Source organism: Varroa destructor, unplaced genomic scaffold (genome assembly GCF_002443255.2).
Source record: "Varroa destructor unplaced genomic scaffold, Vdes_3.0 BEIS01000003.1, whole genome shotgun sequence".
NCBI classification, from domain to species: Eukaryota; Metazoa; Arthropoda; class Arachnida; order Mesostigmata; family Varroidae; genus Varroa; species Varroa destructor.
Window position 1 is genome coordinate 44415558 of NW_019211456.1, and position 19219 is coordinate 44434776.

General features: G+C 39.0%; 1 protein-coding gene across 8 annotated transcripts in view; it reads right to left on the reverse strand.

Moving 5' to 3' along the window:
* Window positions 1-6: 6 nt before the first annotated feature.
* The window catches only part of LOC111246579 (lysosome membrane protein 2-like), a 48771-nt gene continuing 29558 nt past the window's right edge, over window positions 7-19219 (reverse strand). For 4 of the 8 annotated variants that reach the window (XM_086983249.1, XM_022796403.2, XM_022796402.2 and 1 more), the window contains 7 exons: window positions 15072-15270; window positions 6725-6950; window positions 5969-6145; window positions 4678-4918; window positions 2770-2843; window positions 2191-2242; window positions 7-1233 (listed from right to left, as the gene is read on the reverse strand). In XM_086983249.1, the coding sequence (XP_086839375.1) occupies window positions 1045-1233; window positions 2191-2242; window positions 2770-2843; window positions 4678-4918; window positions 5969-6145; window positions 6725-6950; window positions 15072-15270 (1158 nt within the window). In that variant the 3' untranslated portion in view covers window positions 7-1044. The remainder of the gene's footprint in view (window positions 1234-2190; window positions 2243-2769; window positions 2844-4677; window positions 4919-5968; window positions 6146-6724; window positions 6951-15071; window positions 15271-19219) is intronic. The other 4 variants (XR_002671714.2, XR_015323443.1, XM_086983248.1 and 1 more) reach the window with 4 other exon arrangements.

A 19219-nucleotide genomic window follows, 5' to 3' on the forward strand; every position in this document is an offset into this window, starting at 1 on the left:
ATATATATATAGGTAATAATAAACATAATATTGATGCAACCAATCGCAGTTATATCATTAGCTTTGAATGATCGACTTTTTTTTGTCCTTGTCCAGCCCCCAAAGAAAGGTGACGTCTAGTCCTCTTGAAGTCTACCGCGTTCGGGCAGGTGTTTCATAAACAGGATTTCCTAAAATGTGTTAGCGTCGGGCCACGGGTAATAAAAATAATTGAATCTGTTAGTAGATTAATAAAAATTCATAATTGAAGTTGATGACTGAGACTCGCATCGCACAATAGTATATAGCTACGTCACTTATTATTTTCGTACATTGCTTTCATTAAAATTCAAAAAGTTCAGGTGACGCTTCAAAGCAAGGATCTATATCTATATTCTATTTATATATAGTATATGAATTTTTAGATTTCATTCCGCTATGAACGAGAGTTTATTACATTTTGTATTTGCGACGTGAATCCTTCAAACAAGCTCAGCTAAATGCTTCTCATTGCTTCATTACTTCACATCGTGATTGTGTCTCGTATCACGGTCACACGACCGAATTGCAACTTACCATTCTCAAAAGGTTTATTTCACTTATGAATAGGCTATGTACGTTTGGCGTGTACCTCATTGTCGTGAGCAATTTCTCATCGATTGCTCGATCTTTTGTCGCCGGGGAAATTCCTTTTGTACATTGGACCGTATCATAACCGTCTCACTAGGAACATTTTTTATTCGGCCAACGTCCTACGGGCGATACGTTTACGTCGAAGACACTCAGTTTGCTCTATTTAGTTGTTTAGGATAATTTGAATGGACCATCGACAACGAAACCCTCGTTTTTACACATGGCAAACCCTCAGAGGGTTGCTCAGCCTTTTCCGAAGTTCGACTGCCTCACATGCTATTGTATTATGTACTTGTAATTGTGTAATGATTTGTTCTTTGAGCTGATCAGCTTGTCTAAGTATCTCCTTAATCCTCTAAAGTGAAAATGGGTAGCTGCCGAGTCTTCTCTAGCTTTTTCCTTTGATGAAGATAATGATTGCTTGTTTTAGGTCTACTTTGAGGGCTGGAGCTTGGCGCTCCTAGTTGTGCCAGCCTGGCGTACGACAATGACCAGAATGGCGGCGATCGCGCCGATAGCGCCACCGAGCGCTGCAGCAGTGGAAATCAGGACACCCATTTTTTGAGGAAAGATTAGTTTTTCTTTGAGACCATCCGTCATCGGGCCGGTTGCCTCCATACGCTAGGGAAAACGGAAGAAATCGGAGGGTTATATCCAGTATAATCGACCCTAAGCAGTGTCAAGCGTTTTAGTCGTTCTACAATTAATCTGAGTCATTCAATCTCTAACAGATTTTTAGACAGGTTATTGGCGCAGTCCTCTGTAACAACAACAGTTAAAGGTGCTTTATTTATTTTTCGCCTATTTTCACAATAACTTTATGGATAACCTTTATTGCGCTTTACTTACATATTTATCTGCTTGTTTGTTAGGAGTTAAACTTACTGCCACCTATGCCTGCATGAATAGGTATATTACCTGCCTAGGCACCTAATTACCAAATTAGGTTTGTGTTACACAAGTAAGTGGACAATTCTAAAGCAAAGTTTCTTTTTAAGTGTAGTCTAGCAAGTGGGTTTGCCTGATCGCAGGCCATGCTAACATAACCGTAAACGAGCTCGTGAACAGAAAGGCTAATGAAACCATCTTCATGACGCTCTGCCTGGCACGCTTTCTGTAAACGATTTGCTGACTATTTTCCACGTTATCTATTAATTGCCAAGCAAGATTATCGAACAACAGCGCAACAAGACACCTGCATTGTTTTTTCGTGTCAAAAGTGGTAATGCTGTACGCTGGTATTTAGTTATGCCTTAGTGCCTTCGAGCTATTGACACACCCCGCAACGTGGTAGACGTCTTGACGATTTCGCCGTTTAGAGGCCGAAAAATTAACATTATTCCGCTGTTCATGGAGAAATAGACTCTATTTTAACGTTGTAGCAAGAAAGATACGCAATCAGGTAATCGACCAATGTCCTATACCGAATTCTATCAAATTGTGGAAGATATCATGATTTTCAAGTTAAAGAAGCTCTGCTCCGATAGGAAGAACGACTCTACCTATGGCATACTAATGCAAATCAGTCGTTGTGACAAAACGCTAAGTAAGAGCGCTCTCAAATCACGGTGTACTAACCTCTTCGACCCAGGCAATAGGCATGACTCGGCTGGACACGTTCGCGAGCGGGCTAAAATTATAAAATCCGTTCAATCAATATATGGCCCCTTCAATAAAACTATTAGATTGAGTCATCCGATCGCTTAAAGCTATAAAACTGCACGCGAGTGCAAAGTTATATTTTTATTACAGCTATTCTATTGTTAAGACTGAACAGCGCCAAAAAGTGCATAACTTATCGCGAGTTCTTGTCTATGTCCTGTTACTACGATATTTCGGAATCACTGAGTAAATAAATTGAAAAACAAAAAAATACCTATTATATTGGTCTATGTATGAGAAAAATATGCGCTAATTTATAATTCTCCCAAGCATTAGGGGCAATTCGAGCGATACAATAGCAATTGAAGATAAAATTGAAGAAAAAAACACGCACGTAGAGTGATAAAGTTGAAGATTACTTGCCCACGATTCTTAGATTGATGTCTCGTTAGGTAAAAGCTAGTCTATCGTTTACAAGACCAAGGAACCAAGTTAAAAAAGTTATTTAGCGTCTTACAGAAAAAACAACTTGTAGTAGCATTACGAAAGCCTTACTAAAGTAGATCGCTTTGCTTGAGATCGATATTAATCTGAAGACGTTTAGCGGCACGCAGAACCAGCCCTGTCATCTGAAAGTGCACCAATCCAGAATTACAAGTTGGATTTCGGGGCCGACTAAACCCTTAAGGACAAAAATTGTTTCGATCGGCTGTAAACTTACCATAGCACCTAAATATGTTGAAAATCTACTTAAGTTATCAGCATCAAGGTGCTAATAGCGATGGGTATACATACTGGATTGTCGAAAAAGTCTTGACCATTTTTCTAGCTAGATGTCTATTTCATGTAAAATGAGTTGCGTTGGAATGCTTTCATCCAGACTTAAGATAGAGTGCCTTGGATATAGACGAGATTTTTGTAAAGAATCTCCCGATTCTACAATTTTATTACGATACAAGCACAGAAGCTGTCCAGGCTTTCCCAAAAGGAGAGTGTACGCTGTCTATTGTCAAAACACGTTATGGAAGGAAACGGTGAAGATGGTTCTGTCACTCTCGTTTGAAAACTTCGATGTGAAATAGGCCACTCGTAGTCACCAACTAATTGCGAAAAAAGTCAACGAAGTTACTGTATAAGTTAGGCAAGGCTGGCACACAACCAGGAAAAACATCGCCAACATCGCCAAGTAACTGAGCACCAACCTTCAAACAGTTTAAACCATTTGACGAAAGCTGGCTATAAAGAAGCTCGACATTTGGTGTCCGCACGAAATGACACAAAATAATTTACTCGATCATCCATAATGATAATATGTGGAAAGCAAAAAAAACAAATACGTGTCATCCATAATTTGCGGCAAAACGCCGGGTCTGTCAGACGCCAAAGAAGGTGATCCTGTGTGAAACGGGATTATACATTTGTAGATGCTTCCGGCGACTTGAACGGCTAATTCGCATCTCTACCATCATCAACCATTAAGTGTACAAAAAGCAGTTGAAAAAAATCAACCGGAATTAGTGAATAGAAAAGGCGTCGTTTTCCGCTACGACGATGCCAGACCACATACATCTTTCACTACCCGGCAAAAACTGAAAGAATTTTTATGGGAAATTTTAATGTTTCCGCCGTATAGCCTGGATCTTATATCTTACACCATCTAACTATCATCTGTTTCGGTCTCTGCGAAACCCCTTTTATAGCGTTAATTAAGCTTCAATCATGCAAGATGACTTATCATAATTTTTTAGTCTAGAAACCACAGAAATTCGACGACTGTGACGGGACTGTGATGTTACCAGGAAGATGGCAGAAGGTAATCAATCAAAATAGCACATACTTAATTTAGTAAGATTATTTTCAAACATAAAAAAAATTGCTTCAACGTTTACTTTAAAATGGTCAATATCTTTTCGACAACTTATTATTTTAGATATTTGTACTAGCTATGTTCGAACAGTCTTACAATTAAGTACAATCAGCTATCATCGTGCTTTCCTAGCGTAATGAAGAGAAAAATGCATATGTATTAGAGAATCCCATACGCATAGCTGATCGACAGACAAAAGTAGTCCCAAGGACTCTCGTAGTGTTAGCCAGAAAATGGCGTAGTATAAGCTACACATTCAGTTTTGAAGTTATCATTTTTAATTAAAAAATGAGATCATTTTATATGAAAAACCAGCGATTTTCACAGTTTCAGACGTAGAAACTTTTTTTTTTTATCGACTATGCAACAAGTGGTATTTGCGTGCACATAGTTTAAACAGAGCAACTTAATGGCCTATCATGCTTTACCTAATACATTTTTTAGCTTTTACGTTTATTTAAAGCGAATATATTAATCTAGAATTAGAGCAATTGACAATGAATTTGGAACGAAGAGTATCCTTTTTGATCTAAGATGTAGATATCTAAGGAAGCCATTTTATTTCAAATAGGTCCAAGTGTTTTCATTCTAGCTACCGTTTGTACATCCAGATAAGTCTCGTGATACTTCTTTTGTGGTCGCAATCCAGCAACGTCTTGCACCAGCTTAGCATCACCTTGATAAAAGTGTGGAGCAGAAAGCATGACGGGCGCTCCTTTGCGACACGAGCTTAGGGGAATAACTCCACCCTCATGACATCGGTTTATCGCTTCACAGAAGCATTGATTTTCTGGCTGCCGCTTACCAGAGGCAAAAATCGCATCCGGAACAGTAAACCTAAGGGAATATTAAGAGTATTTGGCAATAGTTATCTACTACATTCGAGTTCTTTAATATACTGCTAACCCTATAAGCAGCAGTAGAGAAAATTTTTTTATGTGTTGTCTTGCTGCGCATACTACAAAGGCCAGGCTTATTTTGGTTACTAGCTTAATATAAGAGTACATTGAGACTTAAGAACAGACTTCGAAGTATAACTAAAAACAAGAAAGAACTCAATTAGAGGCTGCGATTCGAACAAGTCGTCTTTGACTGTACCTCCGGGATTATGGGTTACGCATAATAAACAATACGGAATATCTAGATTTGAGAAACATAACACAACCTCAGTATGTTTGCAAAGTCTGTATGTATAGGACACTCCAATTGGGGTTGCATAAAAGTGCGAAACCATCCTTCGGCTAGGACATGTCTACTGAATGTCCCACGTGGACCTATACCGCTAAGCAAAAGAGCACACATTACGTATTTTTCATTGGGCCCACCATTGTTTCATAGAGGTAGTACTGGTAAATAGAGCATGACACTTTGCGGACATTTCTTAGACTACAACAGAACCTATCAAATTCTCTCTTAATCCGACAATTACGGTTTATATATTTTTAGTTTAGCCAAAAGCTGAAAAAGCTGTTTCTATGTACGACTCACTGGCGGTCCAAGCATAGTCTCGTGTCTAAGTTTAGCTAAAAAAGCGGCCTAAGGCCTAGAGTGATCAGGAAGCCAAGGTTGTTTGTTTTAGTGTAAGAGTTGTCTCGGTGAAGTCGCTTACAGGAAGCTAACTATGATCATCGGAAGGTTAATTTCTTCATCAGTATTTTGATATATGCTGCAGGTACGACAGTTTGTTGCCGAAGGTATTCTGAGCGATCACAAACAGAGGGAACTACAACATCGGGCTGTTACGTGTATGCTGTACAATTTAGTGTCTTTCTTATAATCATTTAGCGATATCGATAAGGAAGACGATCGTTCAAAGGTCAAATGCCTTTACCATAAACGGATCGATAACATGCTAAATTATTACATTGCCTAAATATCCGAACTCACCTTTTCGTATCAACTCCTTTAACCTGGGTATTCTTTTCGTATTCAAAGTATATAGATCGGCAGAGGTCTGTGGCAAAAACAAACAGCTTTTGATCAGTTCGCACAAAAGGCGAAAATTGTCCACCGTCGGTGCCATTGATCTTGTTGCAATTATCTCTGCTCCAGAAGTCTAATGACCTGCGATACACAATTTGGCATGCAAATAGTGAAACATGTAATCTACCTGACGTTCGCCTATATCCTAATTGCAACAGGGTAACCAGGCTGTATATTTGTTATCTTTCGTTTAATCCAACTCAAACACTGTAGTTTTCAACATAGTTTCTCATTTCGGTCCCAATGACAGTACGAAACAGCTTTTGATGAGCTTACTGACCATCGAGACGTCTTAGTTTCGATAAAAAAAAACAAAAAGAATGTTAGGCGATATAAAACGAGTTTCATTGAGTTATCTTTATTACCTATCAATGTACTGACCTACGACCCCAATGCACAGCCACTTGTACAAGTGTAGTATCTTGGCTTCTAGCGAACAATGATCTAATAATTGAAAAGTCTATTTTCTATGTAACAGTAAAGCTTCAGTCCCCGGGACGTAATATAAGATGACGCATGTCACGGAATGAATATGCCCCTAATTTCACAAAAGGTCCACGGAAGTGCATTGACGGTCTTTTGAAAATAAAAAAAAAAAAAACGAAGTATCTGCTAATAGAGAAAGTCACAAAAAAAATGTTACCTATTGAATATACGTACGTATGGTTATTCCATTCGAGGATCGTAGCGAAAGGATACTCGCCCGCTCCCGTTCCGACGGTAAACCACTGATCAGCCGTGTTGTTCTTATTATAGAACAGGCCAAAGTTGCTGATAGCCGGAAGCTTGGTATCAGGCATGAACGCCGCAGCAAGCTTAGATAATTCATTCATCATTGGTACCGCGTAGCCATCAAATAGCATCTCACTTACGTTGCGTTGGACAACTAAAAGGTAGAAGCGAATATTCTGCTGCTATGATCGTATTGTGCTACGTAGCAAAATCGCTGATACAATATGTTACCCATATAAAAACAAACGACCTTGATAAGAAAGATGCTTTTTAAAAGCTGTCCAGTTTTAAAACGTATTTACTTTTTCCATACATGTTGGCGCTTTTGGAACGTTTGAATGTTTAGGGAGTGTTTGAAGCGGTAATTGACATCGATACATTACAGAAAAATCTGATTGTTTATCAGAGTCACGGCACTAATTGAAGCTACCGCGCAGACGTAATCGTTAGTATCTGTCCGATGACCAAAAGACGTCTAACTGAAACTACTTTACCGCCGGTGCATACATCAAATCATAACACATCATTAACGTAAATTGCAATCAATTGCTACCGATGTACCCTTCAGATGCATCGAATAATCACTACAAACTAGACCAACTTGTTATCTTGGAATCGTAGTGCTTACCGTCGGCCTACAGGTAGAACCTATAGAAGACCTGCGAGTAGGTCGTTTGGGTTTAAATCTTTCTTACAAAATTTATTTTCACAAACAGGAATTTTGCCGTATTTCAAGTTTACCGCATAGCTTCTATACTTATCTATATAATATTTACGTTTAGCTTTGACGAATATGACTTGCTTTTTGCTGCAAAAATAAAAAAGAGAAAAATTACTTACCTTTGACTCTTCCAATATAAATAAGTGTTCCGTTGTGCGTGGACTGTTCCACGCCACGCACAATGTTCACAAAGAATTAAGCGCTGTTCTATCCGAACATTTTTGATAAATACATATTTACTGATCTAAATTCTATCAGGCAACACTCAAACACTTCAAATACATACATCCGTTATAATAATTTGAACTGAAGTAAATATTTTTGCACAAATATCTAAAGGCAGCTGACTATTCAAAGCTATGTAAGGTCCTGTAATTAAATATTAGGTTATCTCGGATAAACACAAAAATTCTATTATCAATCCCTGCCACGGTAGTTAAAGTTGCATAAACTTACTTCTTACACATTTTACCCACCGCGTAACACTATCGTAATATATGCGAATGGACTGCTTAAAGCCAAGTTGGGTTTTTGGCAAATTCACTGGGCTGTGGATTTGAAAACAACATTTTTATACGGTAATACTACCTTTTGAATAACTCGCATCAGAATTATTTATAGCACCTCATAAGGCCTAGAGAAAAGCAATCGAACTGTTAATCATCACGTATGCACGTACACAAGAAGACAATGCTTATATAGAAGTTAGTAACCAGGCGAGCGGTAGCGACTATAAACCATACACTTAATACCAACGAAATTACTGGATCCCCGTGACGGTGCAAATCTAAAGTGTTTGTTACCGAGAGTAGATAACACAGAAGTGGTCTGAGTAAGAATCCGGCACAATTTTATCTCCTAAAATAAATTCAAGAAATACGGGGAGCGGTTAATACACGAAAGTAATCCCCTAGGTGTTCTAGATTGCCCGTGTCCTGATAGGTCCTTGATGCTCTGCTAAACAGAGGTACCGAAACCTATTTTAGAAGGGGCAGCTAGAATCCGTCGCAAAGAGTTTTTCAAGAAAATCATTCTATCTTTGTTGGAATGTTGCGCCACATGAAGCATAAAATTTTAAATTAGTCTAATCATATGTTCCGTTCTCTATGACATTTTTTCAATGTACAAACGTTAAATCATTTAGTAAAATAAAAATTATAATACCAATACATTGAGGCAAGGGGCCTAAACTCTGGGCGAAAGCACAATGAGCTGACCAAGATTCTGATCTAAACATTATGCTTTTCAAAAAATAAGGTGAGAAATTCCCACATACTTCCCGTATTCGTTAGACTTACCATGATTTCACCTCGCAACTGGAAGACGCAAATTAAGTCAAACTTACTTAATATTAGTTACATTAACTGCGTTATACATGAATTTATATGAATGAATATCGTGAGCGCATAAACAGAAACAGCAAAAAAAAGCCGTGGTTTAGTGCTACGTGTGTTTAAAAAGAAAGAGGAAAGGGGGAATTAAAGGATGTAGTAAAAGTTTGTTGGGCTTGCTAAACGACGCGTACAAAAACAATTTGGCTATAGACCCTTGTACGAAAATGCTTGTCTTCATTAGTTTCATTAGTGAAATCTTCTGCTTTAAAAATCTAGCTTTAAAAGTCAGAAATCTAGCTCAAACAAACAACCTGAAGCCTGCGACAGACTATACGAGGTTAATTGGCACTTGGCTTTTGAGAACACAGGTCATAAAGACCGCCTGTTTAAAGCCCTTACCTAAATTTATTTTCTTTATTGTATACAATTATCTGAGAAGGCTACAGTAACTCAGCAGCAAAGTAACTGTTCGTTGTCTTCTATGAGACTGCCTTAATTTTTTCTATTGAATACACCCTTATTTGAAATTCAGCGTGCCAGTGTTAAGCTAAGGTCACGAGTTGTCTTGTCACTTTATGAGAAAAAGGAAAAAGGGGTAAGCCTTTCAAGTCCTTTTAATATCCTCTAATTGTGTTTACGTTTATTAAACGAGCCGCTAGCAACACGTCAATATTATTATGGTAAGCCACCATACTAAAATAGTTGTTTATTTTGTGGACAACTTCATAAAGCTGTGCACTTCACGTACGTAGATATGGCTAAACATTTTTGAGTAAAATCTATGTAAGGACTGGGACACATCGAACCTAGATACTAACGTAACGCTCAATTTGTTCTATTATTATACCTGCAATAGACGAATCGAGGCTTGTGATAGTATGGGTAGGAGAAATATCAGAAACTGTACAATAGCTTTAGCTGTCAGATGGTTTACAAGTGTGAAAGTAAATCATGCATCGTGAGCCTCCGTTACTAGTAATCTCAGCATAATGGAAGAATGATGTTTAATTATTCTTTCTTATACGTGGTCCGGCACATGTTTTTCGAGTTTCATGTCTGGTGCTTTTGCCAAGCATCACCCAGACTGTCGGTTCTTGGCAGATAGTGTGGTGTGGTTATATCCAGTTTTATTGTTTTTATTTTTCTAAATTTACTTCATGTTTAGATCCCTCTAGTGAAACTCGGACTTTCGTGAACAGGAATACAGACCGATGAATAAAAATTGACCGGCTCGATAATCTCAGGTCTCCTTTTGAACTTCCAACTTCTCTTGACGCGCTATGTGCCATCTGCAGCTGTATCGTCTCTGCAAATCTGGCTCTTTTTATCTTTTTTCTTTCAATAGCTCTGCTATGGTCGTTGACCCAATTTTCTGGTCGCCCGTAACGCTATATATAGACTTCACAAATTTTTATTTGCCTTCTCTCGGGATTACTGGTACATTTCTGCCTCTTCAATCACAATGTTGGGTTCTTTCTGTTTTTTTTTCCTTTTTGCCGCGTTTTTAGGAATGCCTATATGTCGAACAGATCAGTAAAATTTAAGGTGGGTCGTCATCAGCCCCTAAATTCCAATAGACGCAAGTCTTTAGCGAAGCGTAAAGAAGAGATAGGTTTGAAAATTGCCATAGCTTATTACGGTTTAGATAAAAAAAAAAATTTAGTGATTTTAGTGAATTAGTGAATTTAGTGATTTAGTGAAACCAGATTGGTCCAGCCCATCGGCTTTGACCAGTGATACAAGATTACCCTTTGGGATGGCCGTATATTTTCGGTGCTACCCTTCTATGGCGATGACCCTTACCGCTTGTTTTATTTCTGTAAATCGTCTCTGCCCCAGGGACACTTCCTTTCTCTGATTTTCAGGTCCCAGCGTCGTGTCTCAACTAATCGAAGTGCTGCAGGCGTGCTGATCGTACGATATGCTTATATAATGCGGAGTGTGACTATTCTCTAGTCTTGCAAAGATTTTTGCTTTTTGTCGTCGTTGATGCCGGTTCTCCGACCAGAGCGATCAATTCCGTGGCCAATGTCAACAGCCTGTGACGGCCTCGCTTATTCTTTCATAGATATTTGGGAGTATCCTCGCCATCTAACTCACCGCTTACCGACAGTAGTTTTTACACGTAAACTACTATCAAGTGATTTGTACGAAAACACTCCCAAGTACCTTGCCCCACTTGGTAACCGATCTTAGATGATAATTGATTAGCCGTATCTTTCTTGTACAATGAGCAAGATTTGCTTACTTTTCTCTGGGGCACATTTTAAGCCTGTTTTCGATATCCTATTTGAAACGATATGCTTGAAGTTAGGTTCAGTTTTCTGGAGCACCCGTGTTGTTGCTAAGAGTACCGAGCTACGCCTCTTGAAACCATATCGTAGGCCAAAGAACGTATAAAACTTTGCGAACTTCTGGAATCGCTTCGAAACCTTTTATAAGGGTGCTAGTTAAGCACATGCGTCTGTATCTCACGTTGCCGTTTGGTATCAGCACCATCTTCACTTTCTTCCATTGACAGCCTGCTTATCCCCTTAAAGATTTATCTTGCCATGTTCACGATTAGTTCCGGAAAATCGTCGAAGAAGATGCTAATTGTTTCGAGAAAACGCTAGGATTACAGTGGGTGGCCTATCCCCCAAATAAAAGTATGTTCGCTTATATGCCCCCACGTCTAAAGTTTACATGCAGAGATAACAGTTTGCGTAAAATGTGAATGGTCTTCTGCTTGGTTACGTCACTTCAGAGGCGTATTACCATTGACGGCTTTGTATAAGTGGCCCCAGTTATCTTAGTTTTATCGAGTTGCTCATTTGGTATTTCCGTTTCCGATTAGGTGTTTCATGGTGGCTTAGCGTTCTTCATATGTAGTCACCAGCTCAATGATCATTAATGTATCTCCTCTAGTTTTTTGGATAACCCTGTGGATTTGCAAACACGCTCTAGCACCAGCAATGGCTGTACTCCATTAGTATTTTGGCTGCATCAGCTCCACGCGTGGTAGGGTCACTGGCTACTGAACGAGCTTTTTAAAATGCTCTGCAAAGCTTTTCCTCGTCTTTGTGGATGTGTGTTGTACTGTAACTCTTTGCATTAGATCCTTGAAGAATTCTAGGTTATTCAGTCTGAACCCCTTTTGACGAGGGTCTGCCTTTGATGCTCCTTCATTATGGAAAGTTCTATACAGTCATTTTTTCTCTTAAGGCCACCTGCTATTCAGCTACTATTTTAAATAAATTTGTGCTCACAACGGTAGGATTTAAAAAGAACACCCTTCCTGTCCCTTAAGAAGTCGGTTTTATAGCATCAATTATAAAAATTTGGTTGTTTGTTTAGATTTAGGAAGCCTACGATAATGTATGCCCTTTTTCTTGCCATCCGTTTCATTCTAAGCTTCTATTTCTAAACACCATTCTCATACCAAACATTGTGTTGAGAAATAGAAGCCTATCACTTCTTCCGTTAGCTACTTTATCCATCGCTGCTACGATCTGTCTTACTGAGATGGCTGATCATTACAGGTTAGGGTGAAGGTCTTTTTTTTTTCTAGACGGTCTTTAAATCATTCTTTCGAGTCGTTTTCAAGTTGACCACTACTGGTCGTTCCTTTTGCAGTTGCTTCCTTGTTACCATTTCACCTTCTTTTGTTGACTGTTGCCGCCGGTTGTTGCTCTTGTACCGTTTTCTTCCAATTGCTTCCTTGTGCTTTTAGCCTAACGACGGAGTAGTTGCATGTTCCTTTGCGTTATATTTATACTTGCAAGAAGATCAGTTGCAGTTTTGTTAGGCCACCAGTTTAGCCACAATTATGGCACCTTTTCCTTTCAGATTTATCGTATTCTCGGATCGTTTTCTATTCGCTCGGGCTTCAGAAAAGGATTTACATCGCTCAGAACTACCGTTGCGAAAGGACCAACCGCGTTCAGAACGCCTACTTCAGCGTTCAATTCCTTACGGGTTGTTTCCGCAAACATAGCCTCGTCGCCAGTGGTAGTTTTAGCTGCGCTGATGGCTATGTGGCCACTCTTAGTCCCTGTGATCGACCATGAAAAGTATCCGTAAAAATAAGTCTGTGATAATTCTTGGCCTTTTTCTGGTTGTAATATTTGTATAAGGGCCAGTTAACCGCGAATATTTCGAATCTAGGCGACTAATGTGTGCATAACTTTAATAGACAAACATGGTTACCACCATAATGACTGGGTAAATCGGTTTCAAAACACATTCTCTTTCAGAAATGTGCACCTGTAGTGAAATGTTGTTAGTTTATTCAGAGCTATTTATCAGATCCAAACATTTGAATTACCTTCCAGTGGCATGTTGGTATATGTTACATATAATCCACTTTATTATTCACGGGTTAATTTTTTGGAAGCTTCTCAATAGCTGCACACTTGTGATTTGTATCACCCTACCTGTTCTGGTTATTGATAGCTGTTTGAAAGAATCAAGGATAGGATATTCTATGCCATCTAGTTCCTGTTTTCAGGCGAAGGAACAATCAGAATCGTACAGACTTAAATCTGAAAAAAAAAAAGGTTAAAGCCATCGCTGGATTCTCTTTTGTTCAATTCAGGCGATAATTGCAGGTTATCGCAACGAGTTGTGTTGACGAGAAGCAAGACCGCGTGCTATTGCTCGCCATATTTCATGTTTACGAGGTTTTTCAAGAGTTCGAGATACCTAGCAGCACTGATTACTTTATTTTAAGCAACATTTCATAGTAACGCACGCCCTCAACATGCTTTCCCAGCATGAACCTGAGCCTACGCTCGAACCTATAATATTCGGTACAGACATTGAAGTCGTTCTCTCTCTACTGTCTGATACTATTTTTCGACCTCTTTTTTTCTTTAATGAACGTTTTGCTCGGCCGGCCCTCAGTCTGGATGGTCTCAACTTCCGACCCTGAAGTCTCTGTAAACACTACTACGGAACCGGTGAGGTGCATATACTTAACTTCATAGTTACGCGACCTAAATATATATTCCTCCAGCATTTGAAGGGTCTAAATTGGTTTAGAATAGCAGCTTTCTTAATGTTTCAGCTGAGTTGTCGTTTTATTGAATGTCCCTTTAGTATTTTTACCTTTTTTTAAAAGGATTCCTTCAAGGCTCACACTTTCGAGAAACACTACAATACCAAACGACATCTTAGTCTCTAAATGCATTACAATCTAAAATAGCTATAAATAAATATAAATAATTCGCTAAGAACATAAATATTTACCAAATTACAGTGTTATGTACTCTAACAACTAAGTATTTCAAGCCGTTAGAGAAACTGATGCCTATAATTCTAACAGGACGTCTTCGACCTACGTTCGCTGTCGCTTCAGGTTATCATCGCGCAATCCAATTATAATAACTGTCATAAACCTTCCGTGTGCATGTATATACATATCAGTCTTATTGATGAAGCAGGTTTACACATTGAAAGATACCAGGGAAAAACCATTGAAGAAACTTTAAATGCTTGAATTAATATCTGCGGAAGAAGAAAATAAATTATAGTAAATTATCATAAAATTAGCTATTTATAAAGGGACAATAGTAATTTCGGTAAATAAATATTTATTATTATTTTACAGCAATACTTTTTTAAACAGCGTAAAAGCCCAGGTTCTACCAGACCTCGGCTTCATTTGGAGGACTACTACGGCATTGACGAAAAAAATACGATTTGAAGGGCTTAAGGTTACCCGTCTGGAGAGTGATAAAAATTCTGGAGTATGTTTTATTTCTAAGATATTCGTTTCACAAATTATGATGCACTGTTTTTTCATTAAGGACAGAACATTGAACCTCAGCACCATACCAATCGCGTGTAAGACGCGATAACTAACTCTAGGTAAATGTTCAATATCCAACTCACGCGCAGTAACTAACGAGATCGCCAACACAGTTTTGCAGGAGGGGCGAAACGGACAACTAGAGTGCATGTCTGTTATTAAACATGTTATCCATTATAAAATCGAAGATGTCTGTGGCACCGTAACGATGTAACCAAGATGGTTGGTAAAAACAACTAGAATGAAGATTTGCTGGCTAGAAAGAAATAGGCTAGCTCAAACTTAAAAAATTGTAACGCAGTTAGTCTTTAGTTTAGACCAGAAAAAGTCTGTTGAAAGGTAGCAAGGCTATACTTAATTCAAGTAATGAACAAATAGTAGGCTTCAATAGTATCAATTGGTGAAGTCGATGGAGGTAAGCGTACTCACCGAGTTTCTCATTATGTTTTTCGAGCAGGCCCTCGAGAATCGGCTGTAGTAGGGATTTCGCGAGGTCTCCTGGCAGCTTAGAGCCAATCAGTTTGTCCATGGCCACTAACGGTACATTTAGTGCATAGAGTCTATCATCAGGAGTGCCGATTGAGTATTCGGGAAGAAAATGGTAAGACTTATAGTCCTTGTACGTCACCTGTGAGAGTAAATTTCTTATTTACAACTATGTGGTATTTGATGGGTCTAAAGATATACTTAACGCGATTACAATCGTAAGGTTACAACGCTTACTAAAATACATTTTATGCTCTGTGGGTTGCCGTACGTCATGTAACGTTAAGTTCTCTCAAAGGTTTAAGCACGTAATTAATTAAATAATCCTTTTTTTTTGCGATTATACCTTTCTTCTTTGTGTAGTTGTACGTGAACCATTATGAAGTTTGAATTCACCTTACCTATAGCGCGCATTTGTTACATGGCATTCTCTGGGTCATAGGTGAACCCGGAAAGACCTAGTCACTAAAAAAATTATTTTGAACCTTCAGATCGTAAACGTTGATACGGTCCTGTGCACTAGACGAATCCCCGGGCATCCTTTATAGGACACGCATCTTTCGCTTGTTGCAGAGTGCTTATGCAAAATAATTGGTAATAAGTACCAGGGCGTTGATAAGGCCAAAAGTTTCCGACGCCATTTAATGAAAAGTAGAGTTACACATTTGTTCCACCGAATCGGCAGAAGGATCCGGGTTTATTGCTTCGTAACTTTCACATGCAGTTGACACAAACATGAATAAGCTAGTTCTATGCGAGTTATGCCCGACCCACTTATTAATCTAAGTTATTATTAGGAAGGATACTCGTTGAGGTTTTTCGACGTGATTTTCTAGCCAATCAGACCGTTTCAAATCGTTCGTTGCAGCTTATTGCCCATACGGAAATCTCTTCCGTATTTGCTTTCTTATGTTTCACTATGCAGTACGCTCGTACTTGAGGCCCTTCGCGCCGACTGTCAGAGTTGAATGGCAATTGCCTGCTCTCTATACGGTAACGTTACCAACGAATTTTCCTGAGGTGGTTCTTAAACGGTTTATTAGCGCTACGTTTTTGATTGTACATAGTCCGGGGAACCGCAGCTACAAGCCCTGTGTTGCAACGTACCTTTTCAAATAAAGACATTACTTAAACTCAACTACCAGTTGAGCAACTAAAGAAGCGAACAGAGAATATAGTGGAGTCCTGTTGCTTTCGCTTGCGCTGTACCCTTCCAACATGTACTTCGTTGCATGCCCAGCGACCGCTGATTCATTTTTATTTCGAAATATCTTGCATTCGTAGTTCAGCACGATTTTTTGTTAAATTTAAGTGTGATCTAAGCTCGATGCTCAGCTCGAGCCGCACCTGCAAACACTAAATAAGTTTTACATGCTAGAATATAGGCTTAAGCTTGTACAAGGAAACTAACTCCTCCTTTTTATATTACACCTTCTATTTTCTGTGTAAAATCTGGAGGTGCATCGATCCTTCTTCGAGACCGAGCAGCTAAGCATGCAGACAATTAATTTCTATTGTTGCTTATAGATGGAAATTGCATTTTGTTCTTTTGCTCTCACGCTGTTACGGTGCAGTATTATCTGTTGTATCTTAATCATTTTACGTTACAGTTATAATTGGTCCAATATGATAAGAGTTCGGATCGGTCGAAGGATGTCTGTCTGATTTAGCAAGGGCGGCCCCAGTCTTCGGTTTTCAAGTTCGTGTATACCGATGCGTTGTTGTCTTTGTATGTCTCCTGCAATAGCTACGATAAAATAAAAGATATGGCGTCATGATATACGATCGTAGGGATATCCGTATGCAAGGGAAAGTGGAGTCCTTGTGCTGTTATGTGGATTACGAAAAGAAATAGAATTCATTTGGGTCTGCTAAAACTGGAAGCGTCTTACACACCGGGAAATTGCTTAAAAGAAGAAAAAAGAAGGTCGATAGAGATTCGCAAATAACCTATTTACATGAGGGAAATGGAACTATCGAATAGAAAAGGTTCAATAAATATGCCAAAGTTATCCCTCTCTACGGCAGTGACAAACACACATGGCAAAGGCCTTGTTCGGATTTGAGCGCGAGGTTTCATTTCACTTCCAATATTCTTCAGATTCTCACTGAAGGAATATCTTTTTCGATCATTGACAAATAAAATTAATAACAGTACACTTGATAATAAAGAGGGTGTCGGCAGCTGGTTCATCGACCTCGACATTTCTGGAAAGCTCGAACATGAAAAAAGATCGTAGAATGAAGGTAAATTAAGTGAGAAGAATTGGGTCTTACGTGGTAAAGTTCCCCTGTAATCTATCTATCCTATCTAGAGGCATCGTTATCTAGAGGCATGCAGTTCAACCTGATCTCACAGTTAGTAGATAGGTTGCCGAATGATTCAAGTCTTAGACTGTGAGTGCATTCTCAATGTAAACAATAGTCTTCATTCTGTTTGTTTAGATATCTGACAACGCTGACCCTAAAGAACTTGAGAAAAGTGGTAAAAATATAACAACTCGACCTTAAAAAATCATTATCACAATTTTCGACAAAATCCCACTTTGACATTTTCGTTATAGCAAAAAAAATAGATAGAATAGAATAAACACATATCGAACGAAATCCTTCATTCGTTTGCCTTTATTTAAATCGATGGTAATATAACATGTAAGCTTTCCTTGTTCGAAACCAGCTTTCTGTGAAGTGAAATATGCTGTAATGGGTTTTTGACCCGTAACGAATGAACATCATGCCTAGTCTTGTTCGTGCACAAACCATTAAAATAATACGCGATAACGATTCAAGGGCAACCGAACCTGCCAAGTTGGTGGTGACGATAAATACACCGATCGGTTCTAGTCATTCGATTAACACTATTCAAGATTTCGAAACAAGGCAAGAGAGAGAGACACTGGTAAAGAGAAGTCATGACGACCTTCAAGTGTCTGTTATCGAGATTTCTTAACCGAAGCTGAATAAGGGCGCTCAACTGAAGTTCAATACGAATCTCTTTCAGGTGTCTTGCAAACCAAGTGCCCGGCTCTCTACCCGTCTTTCGTCGGTGTTCGAATTCAAAAAATAAAGAAATGGTCTATTTTTTTCTCTTTCGTTTTTGGTTTCAGATGTATTTGGACCTCGTGACTATGTAGGAAATACCGGAAGCCATACCGAGATGACATGATGTTTCAAAGCTTGGTTAGTCATAGTACGCTCCTTTCCTGTCCTGTCCTAAAAATAGGAACGAATGCATGACTACTGGTTTTGCATTGGTCGTTTCGAATTTCCTCCGAGGCATAGCATTTATGATTCCAACCTCCGAGAACAACGAGCCGCATCTCGTTTCCATCGGTAAATGGCTTGCTTTCGAGTCGTCGTGTGAAGTGCTTTCGTGTGGAATAGAAGGAGTTTTCTCGTTATGGACAAAAGGCAAACAAATCAAGCTCGAATTTTCCTTTGTGTCAAAGTCACCGACCGTCCATCGCTACAACGTCGCACACACATCTCACCGAGTGGACACGTTATCACTGATGAAAGCTCCTCAGGACTTCAGCCTATCCGCAGCTTGATGAACGACGCCCCTTCATGCACTCTTGCGGCGAGGCCATAACTACACATCTCACATACTTCCGAACACTTCGACATCTACTTGATTGGCCGACACATATTTCCATTTAGAATCACGCCATAGATCAGGTAGCCATTATTTCTTGCTGTCTGGATAAGAAGCGATTGCGAAAAGACTGGACTGTCCTGAACGATCTATTCCTTTTCGAAATGTGCTAATCGCCACTATCTCCAGTATGTATATTATCAGAACTTAGATTGTAAAAGCTAATTTTTTCCGGCCTTCATTTATTTTCTGCGCTAATCGAAATTCTGTACGAAAAAAAAACCTGTACTATGACAATTTTTATTCGGCTAACATCTGTTGTTGGAAGATAGTCAAATCTGAAAACATATCCCTATTAAATAGCCTTCGTTGATCGACGACATTTTCCGTATACTTCCAGCTCAAGAGAATTTACGCACTAATAACGTTGAGCAAATCGGCCTATTAAATGAACGGCGTAGTCTTGTTATTAACACAGTGGTGCAATGTGAGGTAA